Here is a 23,988-nt window from a genome sequence, read left to right on the forward strand (position 1 = left end):
AGGAAGTATAAGGCACACAGTGGCTCAGGAACACAACTGCTGCGGCTTGTGCATTAGCTCGCAGTCGCTTTCTTAAAAATACATCACGTTGTTTTTCAAACCCTCGAATTGTAGAGCTTAACCATATCCCGTAATTATCATCTCAGAGGGTTGCTTTTGTTCGCATGTTTTTTTGTGGTGAAGGAAATCAGCTTTCTGAAGCCTACACATGTCGGGATCTCCCGCCGAGTCCAAATGGAACCCACTCAGATGCATGTTTCCCTGTGTTCTTAAGTTGTTGCCAGGAATTGACGTTGACAGTCCTGTCAACAGCGTTCAAAAAACCCAAAAGCTTGTGGTTCTACGTGACGACTGCGAGAGGTAACAAACAACTTTAATGCTCGGGCAGGGGTAAACACAGAAGAAAAGGAAATAAAAAGAGAAATGCTCGCAACTTTTGGAGATTAATTCAGTCTGCACAACAACCTGCAACCCTCAGTTCCCCTGTGGTTGGTACAGATCATCAGAAGTTGACAAATTAATCCTCACAGCCAGTTTTTACAGAAGACTGCTCCCTGAACTCGCGGAGCATGCGGGCATAGAGAGATTTGTGCGCGGCACACAATGGCTCCACACACTAGAAGTCAGCGTTCCATGGCATCTGAGCTCAGAAGACCCACAGAGCCGTCGGTTTTCTCCGCTATTGTTAACTGCGCTTCAGAAGGAGCATTGTGTGACATTTCTGGATTTAGGTAGATGTAAAGCTCAAGGTTTCACATAATCTGTGACCTTGAATAAGATCCTGTGTATTATTACATGGCTCTCAGGAATAATGGATTCTGATTGGTTAATCGCAGCATTCTGTGTCCTTCATTTGTGTATACTGACTCTAAACTGTGTAACTGAACTTTTGATTTCAAATTTTGATATGAAAAATACAGTAAAAACTGTAATATTGTAAAATATTATTCAAACTGTTTTCTTTTCATATTTTAAAATGTAATTTATTCCTGAGATGCAAAGCTAAAGCATTACTCCAGTCTTCAGTGTCACATGATCCTTCAGAAATCATTCTGATATGATGATTTGATGCTCAAGAATTTTTTATTTTATTTTTATCAATGTTGAAGACAGCTGTGCTGCTTCATATTTTTGTGGAAACTGTGATGTTTTTTGTTTTTTTTGGGATTATTTGATGAATATAAAGTTAAAATCAACAGCTTTTACTGTCATTTTGATTAATATGTCTTTGCTGAATACACTTAAAGTTAAAACAAAGATTAAAAATCTTACCAATCCCAAACTCTTTCATAGACAATGGTTTCTATACTGTACAAACTGAATATTCTATCCCCAAAAAAACAATGATTTTGTATATAGCCATCTTTGTGGGCACATTTTGTCCCCATAATGTAAGGTTTACCAGGTCCCACACACATACACACACACACACATACACACACATACACACACACACTTCAAAGAAAAGCCAGTTCTCAAGTTGAGCAACAAACAGTATTTGCTGCACTGCAGTGCTCTCATGGTCTGTGCTGCAGGAGTCTACATCAACTTTTTGATATGCTTAATTAATGAAACTGGTGTGTGTATGAACATCTCAGACTTTTATCAATGCACACCAATCCATACTGGGGCCAATGGACAAGGCTTGATATCAAAGACCGACGCGAGCAGACTTCATTCGCTCAGGGTTCATTTCTGATCCAGAAACAAGCCGTCCACCTTTCAGCCGGTTTGTCTGAAATGTCGAATCTTTAGATTTTGACTTTGGTGGGAACATCCATCCCAGCTGTCTATAAACCTAGTCAATGAAATCTTTACATTTGATTTGGAAGTTGCAAATGTAGAGTTTTATATTCCCTGTTCTACTGAAATCTCTGACGTAAAGAAACTCAGTTGGATTTGTTCATCTCATCTCTTACTGACCTCTAATTGATGTTGCCATCCGAGCCTAGTGATGCTCCCAATATAGCCCCTGTGTGTGTCCAATATTTGATTATGCGCCGGTCTCCATGGCACCACGGCCATTTGTGTGCTAATTAATTACCAGGCTTAAGAGCTTGTAGATAATTGGTGTGTACACCACCATCAATTCCATTAAAAAGAGCAATTATCACCTACCTTATGCAAATGATTGTTTCTGAGCTCCCCCCTCCTCTCTCCTCAAATTAAAAGGATACACTTGAGTCTTGCCACTCTGCACTAGATCACACATTCAATAATCATATGAATAGCAAGAAAAGATGTGGAGTCTCACAGACACATGTGCGTGTCGTTCATCTTTAGAGACCAATAAAGGGTGCATGAAAAATCCAGACTCTTCTTAGTGCAAAAACTTGTTCAAATGAATCGTAAGGCGCAAACGCACACGTGTTAACTATCTGTGACCTTGGGCGACACAGGTGCCGGAGCAGATCTATGGCTCTCTGTGATGGGAAAAGTAGGTCACGGAGTTCTATCGCTGGAAATATAAAAACTGAACATCTTTGCCGCATGAGACCCCAACAGGGAAATCATGGCTAAATAAATCAAGTGTGTGCTGAGAACGATAGAGCTACACACTCTCAGCCCAGAGAGACGTGACTGACCATTAGCGTATAAATACACATACTTCCATCACGGCTCTCGCGCAGGAAGTGACCTCAAACCCTACGGTGACATATTAAGGACAAAGATGTTTCTTTTGACCGACCTTTCCTAGTTTTCCTCAAGGTGAGAATGAAGGTTCTTGTGGTTGATATTGCTGAGATGAACAATGCTACAAACAGTGTTTCCCTTCAGTTCAACTTACTTTCTTTCACACACGCACACGCTACTGCTTTTATTTCTTTTCTGTAATTGTCGTTTATTTTGCATTAATCTCAATCATAGATTTTGGGGGCCTTTTCTGGGCATTATTCAGGTCATATTTCACCCCAAAATCAAAAGAAACAAGAAATTATATTTTTGCTGAAAGAATATATTTATTAAACTATTTAAGCTAAGATGTTGTTTTGTATTATGATATTATTTTTAGGAAAATGTAGTACTTCCAAACAAAAACTGAAAATCTGATAACCACAATGCAAAAAATATAAAAAATTAAAGATATTTAAATGTGATATATTCTTTTTATATTATGGTAGCATTTATTGTTTTATTTATGTATTATTTAATTTTATATTAAACATTTTTAATTAGAGTATTCAATCATTATTTGACTCTATTAGAATGTGAGAATTTTGTGCCACAAAAATAATTGTAACAAATACGGCAAAAAAAAAAACAACAACAAAAAAAACATTTTCCCTAATGCAATCTTAATGCAAAATATTTCGCTTTTGATTTTGGGGTGAAATATGACCTGGAAATGTGAGATTCACCCATTTATACCATCTATAAAACATCATACAATGTAGAATCATACAAACCAAACTCGTTTTCCCATCTAAACATTTGCCATCTAAAAGTAAAAAAAAAGTCTAGAAAGACAGTCTAAAAGTCCTAATCAGACACAAGAAGTGCAAGACATCTCGTCAGTCGCTTGCTTTCCATTTCCTGCCTCCATCTATAGGGAATCCCACTGATCAACACACATTAAACAACACATAATATGCACAGTATCAGAGTTCAGTGTGTAAAGCAAAACACATTACAATAAACTTTGCCAAGAAGAGCTAATTTACAGCATTACACATTACTTCTGAATCTCTTAATGCGCATAGTGCATTTCTGCACAAAAAGGCATAATTATGCCATTTTTCCTCAACCCGTCTCTTATTTATTACAGCTATATTCACTTGTGCAAACTTCATTCAGTGTATCGTGAGAGCACTATTTACATGGGGAACTGCTATTGCAGAACATTAAATGGCCGTACATATTGAATGGGAAGGTGAATAATGAAAACTATCATCTGTGATGTTCATCTTCCTTTCTGGCTGAGCTCCTCCTGCTGGGTTCAGTTCAGAGAACACATCTTTCAGCACACACTCACCAGAGTTGGGGTCTGAGTTTCCGTCTGCTTCGGTCCTCTTGTCCGGAGAGGTCTGCTCGTAGAAGTCGTCCTGCGCCTGCACCAGAGGGAGAGGGTGTGAGAGGAGCGGGACACTGCCCACGGGCTCATGGTCCCCCAGCCCACTGTCACTGCAGCTTTCCTGAGACCCGTCCGGCAGGTGAAACGTGACGCGCCGCTGAGACTACAACAGCAGAGAGCAGAGAGACAGAGACACGCGTTAATGCTCGTCTCAGTGTTTCTCAATCAACCAGCCACTTTCAGCGGATTGATTATTAATTGCAAATTGAATGGGTATTTGTTCACTTTTATAGAAATGAACAAATAGGATGGTTTGGGTTTTATTTGGTCAAAATTGTCCCTGAGCACAGCAAACACAAGTCACGTTTCACAGTACGAAGCTCTCTTCACTACAGAGCATGCGTGTGATATCATGCACACAGTGATACGCTCTGAATGCACTAATGGTGTGATGTGTTAATCACTCAAATAAATGACAGTCTTAAGACATAACAGCATTTAATGTGTGTGAGAAGATGAGCAACTGTACTATATTTAGAGAGAGAGAGAGAGAGAGATAGAAGGAGAGAGAGATATATACTGTTCAAAAGTTTGGGGTCATTACGATTATTGAATGTTTCTGGAAGAAGTCTCATTTGCTTGCAAATGGTGCATTTATTTGATAACACCATAAAAAAAAAAAAAATATATATACGTATATATATATATATATATATATATATATATATATATATATATATATATATATATATATATATATATATATATATATATATAATATTATTATTATTATTATTATTATTATTATTTTAGATGTTTGCCAAAGCAACATTTTTCAATTAGTTTAACTTGAAGTACTAAAACAACTAAAACTAAAGATGAAATAAAAAATAAAAACTCTACATAAATATGCAATAATAATAATGATAAAAGCACACAAAAAAATACTAAAACCTTTAAAACTAAAAATAATTCAAAATGTTTATAAAAACTGTAATAGTATTTCAGTTGTACAACAATAATACTGATATGATTCAATTATTGCCATTTGTGAGTCGCTTTGGATAAAAGCATTTAGCGTGGTAAAAAAGCATGCTAAATGAATTTTTTTTTTTGCTTCAACGATTTTTTGATTATTATTGACATTATAATTTTCAGTGCTAAAATATATTATCTAAATTACTATTTTACTTTATTATTAATAGTATTACAATTTAAAATAATTACTTTCTATGTGAATATAATTTAAAATGTAATTTATTTCTGTGATCAAAGCTGAATTTTCAGCATCATTACTCCAGTCTTCAGTGTCACATGATCCTTCAGAAATCATTCTAATATGATGATTTGCTGCTAAAGAAACATTTCTGATTATTATCAATGTTGAAAACAGTTGTGCTGCTTCATAATTTTGTGGAAACTGTTAAGAAAAATAGGATTCTTAGATGAATAGAAAAATCTAAAGAACAGCATTTATTTGTAATTTCTGTAACATTATAAATGCATTTATTGTCACTTTTGACCAATTTGATGCATCCTTACCAAATAAAAGTATAAATTTCTTTAAAAAAAAAAAAAAAAAAAACCTGACCTCAAACTTTTGACCGGTAGTTTATTCTCTGAGTTGCTGTATTGTAGGTATCTATCGCCGGCTGGTTGGCACCGGCTCTGCCCACAGCACTGGTGGGCATCAGAGGAACACCACTGCTGGGTTGGCACGGCCCGACCAGAGTGTCCTAGTTCACATGCCATGTGCTCACACTGGGCACAGAGGCTCAAAGCAATGTGAAGGTTCCGGCATCACCGTCGAAAGGCTTTGACAATAAAGCATGCGTGAAGCGTCCTGCATCTGCAAGCTTTAGATTGCTTATATATGCAATGAATTATGCTTAATCCAACATGCCAGTCCGCATAACCGCTCCCACGCAATTACTAGGGAATGATTCCACACATGCAGTTTTAACCAAGTAGCTTTTAAAGCAAATATTTCTGCATTGCTGATCTCAATCACTTGCTAATTTTGAGCATACTCCAAGAAATTCTAATGACATTTCGCAAAGTCCAGTACGGAGCTCTCCGCTAACCTTTCTGAGCGGGAAGTTGTCTTTTTTCGCACCATCTCTGTCGACTGTCTTAGACGACTCTGCTGTAATTATTGGCAAAAGCAAAGGTCAGCCAATCTCTGCGCTATGCAAATGACCTCATTATATAATTTGGAGCATTTCAGAAAGCAAGTGACATTCAATTAGAGGTAAAAAAAAGAAAGAAAAGAAACGGCGAACAGTAGCTTCAGCACGACAGCCTGAGCTACAGAACACTTTAGCTGGACAAACCAGAGCGGCTCTGTTCTCAGATCTCGGGGCTCAGAACTATTTCACGACATTTTCACCTTTTGACCACTCGCATCACAAATTCATCGTGCAAGAAAGCATGGGAAATATTTGCTTATAGTAATTAATGGTGGGGAAAGTTTCAGGCCAAGAGACAAACTGTCAATTTACCAGTCATTCGTTGCTTGAAGTATCATGAAATAACAAGATATGCTGTGAAAAGTTCTAGAATAACGGTACGTTCACACGGGGCGTCAGCGTCAACGCTTGACGGAAGGCGTGGCTGAAGTTTGGCACTGACGCCATGGTCATAGCAGCGTCAGCCAATGAAATTAGACAGGAACTCAACAACAAGCTTCATTGTCATTCAACATGGACATAAAAAGTATATAAAAAGTGGTACATAAAAAGTGATTGGTCATAAAGGACCGGGTGATTGCCCACCGCAATAATTAGTTTCTCCATTTTAAAATGTATCCTCAGTTTGCTGCTCTTGAACAGGATGAACGTGATGAACGTGATTGGCTGCCGCCTGGCTACTGTATTTGCATAGAGCGATCCTGATTGGCTGACGCTTCCGTCTGCGGCGCTTCACTGGCGTTGCTCGCGGCAGAAGTTGAAAAATTCTCAACTTCTGCCGCGAGCAACGCCAGTGAAGCGCCGCCGACAGATCCACAATTCTTTTCGGCAACGCTTGACGTCACCCATTCAAAGTCAATGGGAAGCGTTGACGCTGACGCCCCGTGTGAACGTACTGTAAGTTCACAAGTGAAATAAACTCAATCGAGTTGGTGGCACAGTGTTAAATTGAGTCTTTATCAAAGAGACGTGTCTTTTAAACTGCTTGAATGTGTGTGCATATACTGTATGTACACATATTATGTGTGTCTATTAGTTCATCGATAAACTATATCATACCAATTACCTTGTTTAATGTGGCCAAAATTCCATTTGATTTACTGTCCGTCCGGAGTCTGATTGACACCACTGCAACTAGTCATCACACACCATTTAGTAATACATATGAAGGATATTATGTGCTCTATAAACCACAAGTCCTGTGTAGTATTTTATTAATTGGATATGCCTGGGTTCTCCAAAAACCACAAGATATATTAATCTCTCATATATATCAATATTATGTGTAGATCACCTTACAGAGTGAAATACTACCCTTCTAACCTGAACGATGTCCCAGTGTGATACGCAAAACGCATTGGTGTGCAAACCAGCATGAAATGAACACAGGTATGCGATCACACAGTTCTATTATAAAGCAGGTGTAATCAATACAAATTGACTTTCTAACTGTTTGGTAAGTTTACACAATTTTTATTATTGATTGCTTTTAGGATTTGAAGAGAGTTTCAACCAGTATAAGTGCTTATAAAAAAAACATTGCCTATAGCATCATATCTAGCAAAAAAGGTTTATGCAATTTTGCTTCTCATAAAAGTATAAAGTATCTTATTTTAGGAATGTTTTTCTGAAAAAGGGACAAATAGGTTTATCTATGTACATATTCCTCGTATTAAGCCACCAGAACATAAATATGAGGAATTGTTTTTGTGACAATTCGACATACTGGCTGATCTCGAGGGACACATTGACCTGCACTGTTTATCAAAAATATGCAAAGAAAAACAGCTAAATAATCCCATTTTCAATGGTACAAAAATATATTTGTAATAAAAGGGTGCACAATACAGCGTTATGGCCAGTAAGGCGTGTATGGTACATTTTCTCAAATCCCAAAAAGTTAATACAGAACCCCATGTGCATCCGCCTCACATTGAAAGTCAATATGGGCATATCTCTGTGTGTGTGTGTTTGTGCGTTTGCCCAGCAGTCACTCACTGCTGTATTAGCATAAGACCAGCTTAAACCTTCGCCACTGCCAATTTACACGCAATCATGGCTTATCATGCTTGTCAGCCCATATTAGCAGCGTGTTTTTATATTGTAACGGGTCAAACGCGCGGGCGACGGCACCGGCGCCAAGCAAACATAGCCGCTTTCAGCTAAGATGTTTTCCCTCGTCAAAGTACACAGAATCAGTGTCACAGAAGTTTCCCACTCAAAGACGCCAGGCCCGATCATTCCGCCCGATTCCCTCACTCGGGGCTCAGGAACGAAGAAAGAAAAGAAAAAAAAAGAAAGTGGATGCCTCTAAAGCACTTTTCAGAAAAAAGGAGACATCTTTGGCTGCGAGTAAATAGGCAATTACGGCATGCATAAACAAATCAGAGAACATGCAGATCTTTAATGAATTACATTTCCTACATTTCAGGCTTATGTCAGTTTTTCTAAGGAGGAATTTCAGGGCTTGCTTATGAGTGCTTCACATCCAACAGAGTAGCGCTTAATGGATTTGCGTTAAGTCTGGGTTTAACCTAGCCTCCTGCTCGGCAAAAAAGTCATCGCCGTCTGAGGACTGTTATCGCGGTTTAGCGGCAGATCAGGTCTCTATGTAGAGATTAGCACCAGAGTTTGCTGGAACTTTCCAGAGAATGTCACAAAACCTCAGAGCATCTTCCGTAATTCTCTCGGAGGCACAACAAATCTGGCTAGAGTTCATTCCCTGCTGTTCTTAACATGATGAATTGAGTCCGAATCGAGAACATTTCCCATTTTGGGTCAGTATCCTCTTTCCTCAATATGAATGAGGAGATTTTTTATTAAATTTTTTTGCAGTCGGATGCTACATGTCTGAGACATAATAGACTGCTGTTTCTGTCTGGATCTCATGGGACGATTCATTGGCAAGCACACCTTCCGCTTCCTCCATCCCTCAGTGTTTCTCCCTAACAACATCCTTGATTCCCACCGCGGGAAGCATGCTGTCGGAAAACAGCGCTCTCTCGTACCTGAATCCAGCCTGTCATAACCAGGTGTGAAATTTCCAGGGATAATTTCTGCACCGAAATGAATGTGCAAAAAAACAGCCACTGAGGACATATCTCACGCATAATTTACAGTCGGCCTTTCACGAGCGTAAAATGATCACCTGTGTGGACGTTAAATATGAAATACTTATTTGATTTAGAATCACTTTATAATTTTACCTCTATATTACCATAAAGCTTCTGCTAAGAAAACACTACGATAACTCAAAATGGATAACGGAGTTGGATGTTGCATGATATAAGAGACGTGAAAGTAGCGTCGGTTTCAAATACGCAGAACAACATTGCCATGAACAATAGAGATTAGGAATACTATCTTACTTATGCCACAATAACTTAATCATCTTCTGTTTAATTTTGTCAGAATACACAGCTACTTTTGAACATGAGAATCATGATTTTTGCCTACAGTATCTACCATTCAAAAGTTTGGGGTGGGTCATATTTTCAGTGTTTTTGAAGAAGGTTTTGGATTGTCTCCTATTTGAATATACTATTTATTCCTGTGATGCAAAGCTGAATTTCCACCATCATTACTCCAGTCTTCAGTGTTACATGATCCACCAGAAATCATTCTAATATGATGATTTGCAGCTCAAGAAACATTATTATTATGATCAATGTTGAAAACAGTTTCCCTGCTTTATGTTATTGTGGAAACCATATTTTTCAGGATTCTTTGATGAACAGAAAGATTGATTTAGAATATAACTCATTCATAACATACACTTGCATTTAATGTCACTTTTGATCAATTTAATGCATTCTTGCTGAATAAAAGTATTCATTTCTTCTTACTACCCCTAAACCTTTGAATAGTGAAGGGTCTAACCAATCAAACCATGAACCCCTGATTTGGATGGAAAAAGCTTTTACATCCAGTATGACAAGCTGCTCGTTTTAGCTAGTTGGCATTGTGGAGTGTGTGCTTGCTAAACCAACACACACACTTAAAAAGAAAAGAAAGCCGTAATAGCGCAATCAGCAAATCACTCAAGACACAGTGATTAATATAGCCACATAATGACTCACATGTGTAGGTAGAAGCACACATGAAAAGAAAAAGGGCAAGATTTTGACAGTTTGAGGTTTGGTCTCAGCGTGGGTATTTCCATAGCAGCCCCGGTGTGCTTTTCATTTGCAAGACGATTGCTCAGATTCTTCAAGGAAAAAGAGGGAACGTCTACCACCTCACTGCTGCTTCCAACCTCGCACACTTGAGAAAATAATCCAATCCAACAACACCTCATCACCTGCTGAAACAACACGGCTCTTGTGTCTACACAACAAAAACACGAGGCTACGCACACAAGCATTCATCACAGCAGCACACAAGATGATCCTACGCCACACAACTATGATTAGATATAGAGAACTGTTCTTACTTTCACCCCCGGTTTCACAGACAAGGCTTTAGCTTAGTCCTGACTAAAATGCATGTTTGAACTGTTTTAACTGAAAGCAACCATAATTGTGTCTCAAGATGCACACAAGCACTTTATAAGAGCTACTTAGATGTCCTAATTAAACTAAGGCCTAATCCTGGTTTAATCCAAGCCCTGTTTGTGAAACCGGACCTTAGTTCTGTTAATGGTTATGAATTATTCTGGCAATGCAACACAGGACAAGAGTATGGCTAGTCTTTATACCGTAAGTCTGCCATTCACCATCATCTCTGTTCCGTTGTTGTTAATTGATTAAAAATGTGTTTAATTTTTCCAATACATGTCCAGTATCAGCTATATAGTATATTTGACCACGTTTAAATCCATTGGGTTCTCTCTCTAAATGAATGCAGAAACTCTAGAACTTGCAGACTAAATTGATGAGAGAGAAAAACTGAGCTTTGTGAAATAATACAAAGACAGTAAAATAAATACATAACTTGTAATAAAACATAAACATGTGCATGAACTGGCTACTTGTTATGAGTGACCTTATTCAAAAAAATAAAATAAACACACTTTAAATTGTTCAATAGAAAAAGATACATAAATGCATCCTTAAATCCATGCTATTACTTGCGGCTTGTTATACGTGGCCTTATGAAAAAAGGATAAAACAAAATAAAACAAAGAATAGTGAATTGACGGATAAATAAATAAACTAGAAGTGTTACATTATTTAAAATAACCATACCTCAAAACACAAGCACAGATTTTCAAAATGGTCAAATCTTCGAACACACTGATGCAATAAGTGAGATCTTGAAGAACCAAACAGAACCATGTGTTCACTGCTGAATATGAACTGGACAGTCAGACTCATTAAAACGCATGGCTTTATTATTAACCTGAACTGCATACTTGAACCAATAAAAGGGATTCTCTTTTTAACAATTGCTCATATGAGATCTGTCATTTATAGTTGTTTATCTCTTTCTGCATCCTTGTTTGTGGCTTTTCTCTGGGGGAAAAAATAGTAAGTTAAACCTGACTGTAAGAATAACTTGGGAGAACTGCCAAGAGTGTTTGTGAAATACTAGATATATAGATACAGTACACAAACAGGCACTTTTTTTTGAAAGCATCACTGTTGCTGAAGCTCTATACGCGAGAGATATATATCCTGCTTTATGGAGGTGTTTTTATGGAGAGAAACAGAGCACCGTCTGGAGTCATAATAAAAGGCTGTCTGCCCTCTGTTGGTGTGAGTGCGCTACTGCAGCAGATGAAGATGGACGCTGCACGCTTTGCCTTTTGTAGACCTCTTTCTTTTCATCGTCCCTTCTTTTTTATCTACTGAAATCGCATCATTTTCCCTCCCCCTTCTCTATGATCTAGTCTCTGCTCTCTCTCCACCTCGTTTCCAACTCATATCAGAAGAGAAGGGTTCTGCGTGCAGCGCCGAAGGCCTCGTTTGGTTCGTTCTCTGTAGTGTGGCTCTCAGCGCATGTGTTCTCTCGTAATGATCCCCTTGCTCCTCATTACAGGCAGAGCGCTGTGACCTCCCTCCCATCATACGGGCCCTTTCATTGGCCTCGCCGGCCCGGGCCAATCTGCAGTCATCCGCAGTCACAGAAAATATCTTTAGGATTTTCGTCATCTGTCATAATGAGCTATACAGCACGGATGAGGGCGACCGATACACCCCTACTGCTCACGTTACGTCCTTTTGTACAGGACAGGACCAGCTCAAAACCTCTTTCATCACACAAACACACACACTGGTCAACGTATTCATGAAACGGCAGCTTTAAAGAGGGCCAGACCCTCGTGAAGAACAGACCCTCCAAGCCCCGAAACTGCTCTAACATGCTGAGAGAAAAAGTGAATAAAACATGCGCTGTGCTTGCATTGTGTTTCCATTGTTAAATCCTGAGTGTGCTGCTCAGAGCTCCTCTGGACACTTGGACCTCAGCGTGAAAGCATGTGTAGTCTCATCCTGGAGGAAATAGAAGAAATGTCCTGGTGGTATGTGTGTGTGTGTGTGTGTGTGTGTGTGTGTGTGTGTGTGTGTGTGTGTGTGTGTGTGTGTGTGTGTGTGTGTGTGTGTGTGTGTGTGTGTGTGTGTGTGTGTGTGTGTGTGAGTGAGAGAGAAAGAAAGAGAGAGGTTATTTTTAAGCATTTCTGAAGCCTCTCAGTTGCTTAGTGGAACAAAATGTGCAATTTATATATAAGAGAGTAATTTAGTTGAACTTATCAACACTATATGAATGTATGGAATAACTAAATACATGAATTCCCTCAAGTGAATTCTCCTTAAAGAAATGACCATGGGGAGTAAGTAACCATAGTTTCTTCCAGAATGCCTTAGTTACTTCATTTTAAAATGAAGTAACTTGCTATTAGTCACTTTTTTCCATGATAGGTTGATTTCTCAGCACACCTGCACCCTCAGTTTGTTTACCGTTAATAAGTCAGAGGCTGGGGAACGTTGTTTGTGTGAGGGTATTGTCCCGCTGTTTGAGGGAGGTGTTGTTTTTGTCCATACAGTCATCCAGTTTCTATACTGTAAGGAACTTGCTATTTTTATTGATTTGTTTAGCTTGTTTTGCAGTTGTTAGGTGGTTATCGCCTTTTTTTCTTCATATCTTGGTCTATAGATATGGATCTTTCAATGTAAACTTCTGTTCAAAAGATTGAGGTCAGTAAGTTTTTCTGGTGAAAGAAATCAATATTTTTTTTTCCAGCATTAAACTGATCAAAAGTGACAGTAAAGATATCATGTATAACGTAAAAAGAAAAAAAAAATCTATTTCAGGTTTCCACAAAAATATGAAGCAGCGCAACTGTTTACAACATTGATAATATGTTTCTTTAGCAGCAAATCATCATATTAGAATGATTTCTGAAGGATCATGTGACACTGAAGACTGGAGTAATGATGCTGGAAATTCAGCTTTGATCACAGAAATACATTACATTTTAAAATATATTAAAATAGAAAACAGCTATTTTAAATAGCAATACTATTTTATAATGTTCCTGTTTTTACAGTATTTTTGATCAAATAAATGCAGCCCTGGTGAGCATAAGAGACTTCTCTCAAAAACATTTAAAAAAACCTTACCGACCCCAAACTAGTGTATGCCTATGGGATATTTTGCCCATTTTATTGTCAAAAACACACAGTTTGAGGTATAATGAACAACTGAAGCAGAAATGGTGCAGGATGTGTAACACACCACTGACCCAAACCCTAATAATAGTAAGAGTGATAATAACACTGGTGTTGGTCAGGCAAGAACCACTAATAGCTGTAGCAAGTGTGGTATTTTAGCAGAAATACAAAGGGAAGTGATTAGCGTTGTTCCCTCTGGGCTAATTGTACTTTGCCACATTCTTGAACCAGAATTTTCCTGCATTCCTTCGCCAACAAGCTCTCTTTATCTTTGTTCTCACTATACTCTTTTTCCTCTCTGGCGCTGAGCCCAGCTGTGAGCGTCCGGCGCTGAGGACTCAGCGAGTCCTCAACACTGCGGTGTAAAGGCTAGCTCTGAAACCCTCTTCTGATCTGCCTCAAAGCATTAGCTACACGCTAACAGCTCCTCACTGTGTGTGTGTGTGCGCGCTCTCAGTATGGAGTGACTGTAACAACCCGATTATATCTCCAGCAGTGGAGCCAAGAAAACGAAAGAGTTTGAAGCTGCTAGAGCGTCATTCCAGCATATTTTTATAAACCGTACTCCAGTTTGAAACGGTAGGTTCCAATTCTGAATGCTAAACGGTTCAAATGTTGATCCAGTTGTAGTAAACATGCAATGTTAAACCTAAAACCATCAAAACATACAAGCCTAACCAGGCTGGGTGACCATCTAACCACATTAGTGTGAACCACATAAGACGTTTTCAGCAGGCTAGCGGCTCTATGCACTAGCCTGACTACGTCAGACTTCCTACTTCCGCTAATTTCATTTCGCTCCTGTAGTCAGTCTGAGATAGCAGCCTATCTTTCAGTTTTCCACCGGCCTGAAAACAGCCGGGCCAATCAACGAACAGAGGGCGGGCTGAGAGCCGTGACGTAGACGCTGATTGTACCGTGGATGCGTAGATTTACTTCACATAATCTCCAAAAGTCATTCACAGCCATGTTCACTCCGGTATTTCGCTCGATGGTTTAGTTTTTGCATCATACATGTGTTTACAGTGGAAGTTAGATGCGGCTGAGCATGCGCATAACACACGCCATAACCAAACGTTATGTGATTGGCTTACGGGTAACCAATGATTTTAAACTTCAGACAAGTTCTATTATGCTACTCCAGACTCTGTATACGAAGCAAAGTGAAGTAGCAGAGTCTGGTATTACCAGGCTATCTATGCACTGCAGTATAGATCAATGTGAGAACAGGCACGTGTGAACACCACATCATGTCATTTAATATTTCCACACAAGTTTTTGACTGCAAACCACCGCGTGCAAGATGTTAACGTGAGTTTCGCATGCAGAGTAAATATAGCCCTTATTGATTGTGAGCGCACTTCATACGGCGCTAAGTCCATGCAGCGCGATTCGAGAGGTAAAAACTCTAGACCCGCTGAAATAACGCTTATTTGCTCAATGAGAACGTGTTTTAGAGATGTGATGTAAATCGATGCAGTGCCACTTGACTCATTTCTCTCAGCAAGTCGACAGGCCAGACAATGGCTCAGCTCTTTTGTTCTATCTCTCCTTCTCTCTCATTCACCGCTATGGTTCCTGTAAGTGCCTCTTTACCTTAAGCTATTATTGCCTGTGAATTTACTCATAATGCTTCTGCATGCACTCTGTTGAAATATACAACTATATCTACTACTGTAGATGCACTGAAGATGGCCGAGGCGCTCTGTACTGCTGACGGACTGATTTGTTCCTCTTACCCTTCCTCTTACTTATTCCCCCCTTCTGTTTTAGCACTACCATCTGTCTTGTTTCCCTCAGAGAGAGTGAAAAGGTTTAAAGATCTGGAAGAGCGTCTGCATCTTTCAATCTGCAACACCGAGGCACATTAGCATATCACGGAGTCAGTGGCGGACGTACAGTATGCGGCACATCAAGACACAAAAATCACATTGTTTCCACTGTAGTCAACGAAGCTGCAAGCAGCCGATGTGAAACACTTTTTGTACTTGATGCTACGGCAGCCACTTTGTTTCCCTTAATATGTCTAAAATATGATTTTATTTACATAAATCATGGGTGACTTAAAATGCCGACTCTCAGTACTAAATTGAGTTATTTTTGCTGCTTATTGTTAAAGAGTCAAATACACACAAAATAATGTAAAAATGCCGGTCTTGGCGAGTATTTACGTAAACACGTCAGGTCTTAGAGTGACAGCAGCCTAATATACCTGCTGCAGAATTATGAGATAATATTAAAAATATCTATACGGCAGTTTTTCCCCATGGTATTGATGTCAAAATTGCTGAGTGGCTAGTAACTTTGGAAAACCACTAGCCACAGTGGCTGGTAAGCAGACCCAAAACATTTAATGGATATTGTTATTAACGTATAATCTTATTACTGTTGCCAAATTCTAGCTTAGAGCTGATTGGTTCTTTATGACACCGTGCAAAGTATGATTTTGCACCTTACAGTATAGAAACTGGATGACTGTATAGACAAAAACAACACCTCCCTCAAACAGCGGGACAATACCCTCACACAAACAACGTTCCCCAGCCTCTGACTTATTAAAGGTAAACAAACTGAGGGTGCAGGTGTGCTGAGAAATCAACCTATCATGGAAAAAATAACCCCATCAAACAACAACAACAACAAACATCCATCCTATTCCATACCTCAGCGATGAAAAGGCCAGAGTCTTCAGAAAAGGTCTGTGCTTCTGTCTATTTCCTCTTATTTATTTTTTTCTCCAAGCAGAGACCTGGGGCATGAGGCAATTTCATAACGGCCTGAAATATTGCAAAGGCCTCTTTACTGAGGTTAAACGGCGTACAATGGGCGCTCTCGTGCTACACAAATACCGCTCGACATGCTGAGGTTCCCTCTCTCTCGCTCTGAGGAGACTGAAGCGCAGGCTCTGCTGCAAAAGAGATGCAGATAGGATGTGTCAGGAGTTCCTTGAATGACAAGCCATCATCTGAAACGGGCCGTGACACGAGGTGAAGCAGCAGTGCTCTTGGAGAGAAGTGCTGCACCCTACGCTGCTTTGCTCTTAACCGCCCTACAAAGAGATGTGGTCAGAGAAGGAATGCATCAGAATGATGGAGATCCGCTTTGACACATTCCGAACTCTCGCACTGGATGCCCTCAGAGTCTGAGCCGAGGGGCTTCAGGGTTCTGTCTCTGTTCCAAACGACCACATAACATTCGGGATTTGCAAGGGCTTTGACTCTCTCTAGCCTGGTCTTGAATGCAAAGGACTTGTTCTTTTCAGAGGAGCAGCAGCGCTGGAGAGAACGATGTGGGACCTGAGTTCTGGAAGTGTTTCTTATTTTTAGTTGTAAGCAGGGAAAGCAGGGCTGTCAATTAACTGAATTGACCACTCAAATTGAATGAATTAAAATAAATTAAATCAATGTAATCTCCTTTTTAAGGCAAGAAAACAACTAAATAACATGCCTTTGTGGAATTATTTTGAGTGGATACTTTATAATGATGGATGGATGGATGGATGGATGGATGGATGGATGGATGGATGGATGGATGGATGGATGGATGGATGGATGGATGGATGGATGGATGGATGGATGGATGGATGGATGGATGGATGGATGGATGGATGGATGGATGGATGGATGGATGGATGGATGGATGGATGGATGGATGGATGGAATGAAAGATGAATAGACAGACAGACAGACAGACATAGATAGATAGATAGATAGATAGATAGATAGATAGATAGATAGATAGATAGATAGATAGATAGATAGATAGATAGATAGATAGATAGATAGATAGATAGATAGATAGATAATATGTGGTTTCTACACAAACTTATATCAATAGATATATCCATCCATTTATCTTAGAGCTGGTAGGTCTGTCTTAAAAAAAGATTTAAATAGTATTGCTAACTTCTGTTTGGAAAAGAAAATGAAAGGATGTTTTACTTCCAGAACCTGACTGTTGTGCTCTATGGGCTGAACAGTGATGCGCCCCATGTTTAACTGGGAGCAGACCCTCAGTTAGGCCCTTTATGAGAACATGCCCTGACCCGGCCGTTCCCACCCGTCCAAAACAGCAGCACCTGAAAAGGCCAGGCAGACGGCTGTCTAATGGAAATGGATTGAATTTGCGAAGAGGTTGAGAGAGTGAGGGGGAGATGCACAGGAAGGAAAAGAAAGGCAACAAGAGGAAAATGGATCCTGACACTGGGGATGACACGTCCACCAAATGTCACTGCACTCGCTCCGGCCCGCGTCCCGAAAACTGGAACGCACATCAGACCCAGACAGACTGAGATTACGAGAGAAAAAAAGTGTCCAAGGAAAGGAGAGTATGACAAAAATACAAGTCGCAAACACAGCACAAGAGAAGGCAAGGAGAGACAGAGAGGAGCGTTTTCACACTGAAGCGCCTGTCTCCCCTAGCGATGAAGGGATAATGTAGTGTTTAGTGTTGCCAGGTGCTAAACCTATTTGCTTACAGAAAAGCAGAATCATGTCTCCCACCCTAATTCGCCGGCTCACGCACAGGGCCGATGGCGACGTGGGGAACCCGAGCAGCCGTGGCAACCTGACGAGCCTGAGATTGAAAGAAAGCTCAATTATATTGCTATTGGCAGTCGAACATTTGCAACCCGTCACATGGAGCGTTGTATAGGATTAGCATTGACAAACTGCTGCTTTTCCTGGCCGTCTACCCAGTTTCCTCCTGGCTTCCATTATCAGATAGGCCAGGGGGGGAGGGGGTGGGGGGTGTTCGGCACATCTGCCAGCCTATTAGGGAGGTAAAACGGAACGAGTCATTTGTATGGATGGATGTTGTTCGCACAGCTCCCTGCAAATCGGCACATGCGAACATGTTAGAGTGCCCGCGGACATCTCTTCGCACGTATAATAAGTGTAATCTGCATCTTTCCGCAGGCAAGCACACCTCTCCAGAACCATAATCGCAGGGATTGAACGTAATCCAGTTTAGATAGACAGTCACAGCAAACGTTAGATACTCGCTACATTTATTAACCTCACCTCGAGTAATTTTACATCAAAGTACTTCCTCTCATATGATTATTTTCTCTTGTTAGGCCACATTTATAAAACACTATCAGAATAAATATACAGTATGCACAGACATACCTATTCTCTATAAAACATGTATAGCGAAATTCATGCAACAGCATTCATTCTGTTAAACTTAATTAGCCAGGGCTCGACATTAAACCTGTTCATGTGCTTGTCCTTCGGACAAGTAAATCTGTCATTCACTTGTCCGAGTAAAAAAGTTGCATGTCCGGAATTATAATTTTTTTGTGTGTGTGTTGTAAATATAATTTATTCTGAAGCAATATTCTCATCAGTGTTCAATCAGCTTTGATATATTTAAATCTGCTAACTGCAATATCTGCACCTTTAAAGGGCAACTAAATCAGAATCATTCTCTTTTTAGTGATTCCCTAGTTATTATTTATTTTTGTAATTGACGTTCTAATCAGGCTACTTGTCCAGTCGGGCAAGTAAAATGATCTTTTACTTGTCCCTTCAAAAAATCCACTTGTCCCGGACAAGCGTTAATGTCGAGCCCTGAATAAGCACATGTGAACATTTCCAAAGTGCTGATCTCTGAATGGAGTACCAGGAAAAAAAGCAACACAACTGTTTTCAATATTGATAATAATAAGAAATGTTTCTTGAGCAGCAAATCATCATATTAGAATGATTTCTGAAGGATCGTGTGACACTGAAGACTGGAGTAATGATGCTGAAAATTCAGCTTTGCATCTCAGGAATAAATACATATCCTTTCAATCATAAAAATATTTCACAATTTATTTATTTTTACTGTATTATTTTTAATCTAATAATACAGCCTTGGTGAGCATAAGAGACTTCTTAAAAATATATTCTGAATGGTAGTTTAAGTAGAGAACCGTGTTTGATAGGACGTCAAAAAGCCACGTTCATACAGATTATTTCATCTTGCTGTTGAAATGCAATATAACAAAATGTAACCTGCATTCAAAACTAATTTGCACCTGTAAACATTCCCAATGTTTAATCCCAAATTATATTTCAGAGCAGGTCTCTGAATAAAGTACCGTCAATTATTCTTCCTCAGAATTGCATTATTCCAAATTCAAATATTCCATCACAACAGCATCTCATCCCGTCATGTGGTTGGCATGAGTGCTTTACAGGAGCAAGTGGAAAAAAAATAACATCACTTATGCAGGCAGTGGAGTTTCTGCGCAGGCGGCCATCTCCGGGAGCCGTGATGATGAAGTGGAAATTCGTCACAGGGCTGCCCAAGCGGGCACGTGCCGTGAAGAGACCCTGTGTGAAGGCAACGATAGATGCATATGTATGCGAGCGGCCCGCACAGCAACGAAGCGTTCACGCAAAACAAGCCAATCCGCTGAGATGCGGTGAGGGGAACCGCGCTTTGCTTTGGAAGTCAGGGGAAGCAGAGGACTTCATGCTCAGATGATTATTATGTGGGTTGACAACTGGAAACACTTTAAGAACATGTGCAGTGTATGTATGCAGTTTACTTTATTCTACTAACCTTGTAAGATGCAAGAAATGCTTGCATGTCAGACTATATTACTGTTATTATGGCTACATTTACAGATCCTAATGCACAGACATTTTGACAGTCCCTTTAAATTCACTTCTTGCTCATATGTTTTTTAAACTGAATTTAAGAAATAGATTCAAGCCATAATGAAATCAAAATGGACAATTATTATTGTTTTAATGGAATTTTGCAGTGTTTATTATCAATTATTTATCCGTGCACGTCATTATTTTTTTACAGAATGTGCCTCATAATCTTTAATCAAAATTAACTCTTTACGACATCTCTTCTTTGATGATGTGTTTATGGTGTGAGGGCGGGGCAACCTGTCACTCACATGAGATCGACCAATTGCAAACCACAACCATCCAATCAATTCCCCATGGACAAAATCCATTTCACTTGGATATGTGTCACAATAGGTAAGAAAAGACTCATGCCGACTTTAAATACAATAGTCAGGTCAAGTCAAGTCAAGTCATCTTCATTTATATAGCGCTTTTAACAATGTAGATTGTTTCAAAGCGGCTTTACAGTAACAAACGGATAATTTAAGGTCACAGAGATTGTTTTGGCTTTATAACAGTTCTTGAATGAAGATATTTTCCAGCTAAAGTTAGTTTTGATTGATTCACTTCCGTCGCAAGGATCATTAGTTATTAAATTAGAGGCCGCTAAGACGACATCGTTCTCTCTACACAGACTTTAAACGCGAACCTGTGAGAAACGCTGATGGCGCTCACGTGCGCATCAAGAATTCATTCTATAGTTATGCGCATTTGAATATATGTGCGCAGGTTTGTAATTCCCAACAAACCAAGCCTTGAACTACTTGTCTGGCCTTAACATTTTTATACAGAATTTTATCACTTCGGGGTAGATACGCCAAACCGAAATTATCCCGACAACGCTTTATCTGTAGAGCGGGAAAGGGATCCTTCACAGGGAGAGACAATAACATTGAAATGGTGGAGTCTAATCAAATTAACTGAAATATTTAATAAACAAAGGAGCATGGGAATTTCATGAATGAGAATAAACAAACAAAATGCATATAATAATATTCATTCTCCAATGAATATGACTTGATTCAGGAATTCCCATGCATTCAGTACTTCACCAGTCTGTCACGTAACAGTGAGAGAACACACAAGGAATTAGGCATAATTATTTTATAAATCAATTATTAAATACTAAGGCCCAAATCTCAGTGTTGTTGCTGCTTACACACATTCAACAAGATCCATTCAGTGGCAGATGTCTATGATAGCATCTGAACCGGTTGCCGGTGTAAAAGCGAGCGATGACTCAGCAGACGTCATTACTTATGTTTGGGTCAGGTCTGCAACCCGTCGCCACCATCTCCAAGGACAACGAGCTGCTATCTTCAAGGACAAACTAAATACCCACTTGCTTTACTATTATCTCTGAAACAGCGCATGAGTGTTATTACCCCGGCCTGAGCCAAATGACACGGTTTGACCTGCCATTCGCTGATTGCTCGGGAAGTAAGCAGACTTCCCGCAGTGACAGATTGTGTCCTCCTTGACATGAATGAGCTCCTGAACCTCAAATAAATAACAGGCAGATTACAGGTCATAAACGGCTCCTCACCTCTAGCCTCAGGTAATGAGAAACCAACTTTAAAAAAAAGGATCCATTTTGCTGCACAAGAAATACAATTGATTCCCGCCTTAATAATTAATTTTATGGTCAATGATCTTAGCAACCGTAATTTCTGTTGGGCCTAATCATCTGGAAAATAAAAATTGCCCAGACCATTTTCTCCATTTGTTTGGTTGCCAAGCAGCCAGCAAATTTTCCCTCAAACCCGCAGTGTGTGACATGATCCCACCGCCTGCGTGTTGCCATGTGTCTGTGCAGCGTGTTTTTGAGAGAGAGACTCAGCATATTGGTCTATGCATTGCAATTATACTCATTTCCAAGCACTGGAGGGCAAGAAAACAAGCAGGAAATAGATGATGTAGAAACACCACTATTATGTTGTCTCTGAAGCACGCAAACACTTTTCTGAAACAACAAATGTTTCCTATGTGTTCGACACCCCCAGCCCCAAAATAAATACAATCACTAAGATGTGTATCTTTAACAACACAAGGACATATAAATAACTAGTCTGTAATTAGACTGTGTTTTAAATTTCACTAAACATACAAATGTACATTTTAAAGACCGGTTTCTAAAAGTTCATTTTCAGTCTAAAATAATCTGTGGTTCATTAAGCGAGTCAAATTCGAGCTGATTCAGTGAATTCACGTTTCAGACTGATGACACCGATGTTCAATTCAGTTTGAATTGCTAATCAGAGATGTGTTTCCCGAAAGCATCGTTAGCCAACTATAGTCGCAAGTTCCGTCATTATCAGCATAGGTCAACGATTCGGTGTTTCCCGAAACCATAGTTCCAACGAACATTCGCAAACAGCATCGCAAAGTTGTGGTTGGAACTACAGCTGTTGACCTGTGGTTAGAAGCATAGTTTCTTGTTAGTATGGCATGAGCTTGCTAACCCAACACACACACTTTAAAAAGAAAATCGTTTATGCTCTTGAGCAAATAAGCAAGCTAACATGCAGTACACGTTCTAGCTTTCATCACAAATATATACAAATTCCATTCAACGTCTTTTAGTTTAAGAGAATTAAAGCGCCATTTTTAAAGAGTGCGCATATGCGTACATGATCTGGTACGACAGGGTTTTATTTAGCAAGGACACAATAAATTGATGTTAAGTTATTAATATTGTTATAGAATATTTCTATTTCACAAAAAAAAAAAAAAAATCATCAAATAATATATTCAAATGATTTCTGAAGGATCATGTGATGCTGAAGACTGGAGTATTGATGCTGAAAATGCAGCATTGTTAGCCTGGTAATACCAAACTCTGCTACTTCGCTTTGCTTCCTAGACAGAGTCTGGCATGGCATAATTGAAAAGTGTTTTCTTTCTCGCGGGGGGGCGCTTGTCTGAAGTTTAAAATCATTGGTTACCCGTAAGCCAATCACATAACGTTTGGTTATGGCGTGTGTTAGCGCCGGCTCAGCCGCATCGAACTTCCACTGTAAACACATGTATGATGCGAAAACAAAACCATTGAGCGAAATACCGGAGTGAACATGGCTGTGAACGACTTTTGCAGATTATGTGAAGTAAATCTACGCATCCACGGTACAATCAGCGTCTATACGTCACGGCTCTCAGCCCGCCCTCTGTTTGTTGATTGGCCGGCTGTTTTCAGGCCGGAGGAAAACTGATAGACAGGTCGCTATCTCAGACTGAGTACTGAAGCGAACTGAAATTGAGCAGAAGTACGAAGTCTGACGTAGTCAGGCTACAGCTTTGCATCACAGGAATAAATTACATTTTACAATATATTCAAAAAGAAGACAGCTATTTTAAATTGTAATAATATTTCATAGTTTTATTTATTTATTTATTTATTTTGATTTCACTGTATTTTTTATCAAATAAAGTGTGAGACATCTTTCCAAATATATTTACTACGTTATCCAAATCACGTTAGATAGGAGTTTGTCACGGATGGTTTTGGGTTTTGTTTCATGTTTCATTTCTTTTATTTTGTAGTT

At 39.4% G+C, this 23,988-nt stretch overlaps 1 protein-coding gene across 5 annotated transcripts in view; it reads right to left on the reverse strand.

Annotated features, from left to right (window-relative positions):
- Positions 1-23,988, reverse strand: part of pcdh9 (protocadherin 9) — a 274,339-nt gene that overhangs the window by 84,184 nt on the left and 166,167 nt on the right. For 2 of the 5 annotated variants that reach the window (XM_082189899.1, XM_082189898.1), the window contains one exon: positions 3,974-4,049. The exons of 1 other annotated variant lie outside the window; for it this stretch is intronic. In XM_082189899.1, coding sequence (XP_082046025.1) covers positions 3,974-4,049 — 76 coding nt within the window. Of the gene's footprint in view, positions 1-3,973; positions 4,176-23,988 lie in introns of all 5 variants that reach the window. 2 more of the 5 variants (XM_082189897.1, XM_082189896.1) reach the window with 1 other exon arrangement.

This window comes from Leuciscus leuciscus, assembly GCF_965113295.1.
Source record: "Leuciscus leuciscus genome assembly, chromosome: 14".
NCBI classification, from domain to species: domain Eukaryota; kingdom Metazoa; phylum Chordata; class Actinopteri; order Cypriniformes; family Leuciscidae; genus Leuciscus; species Leuciscus leuciscus.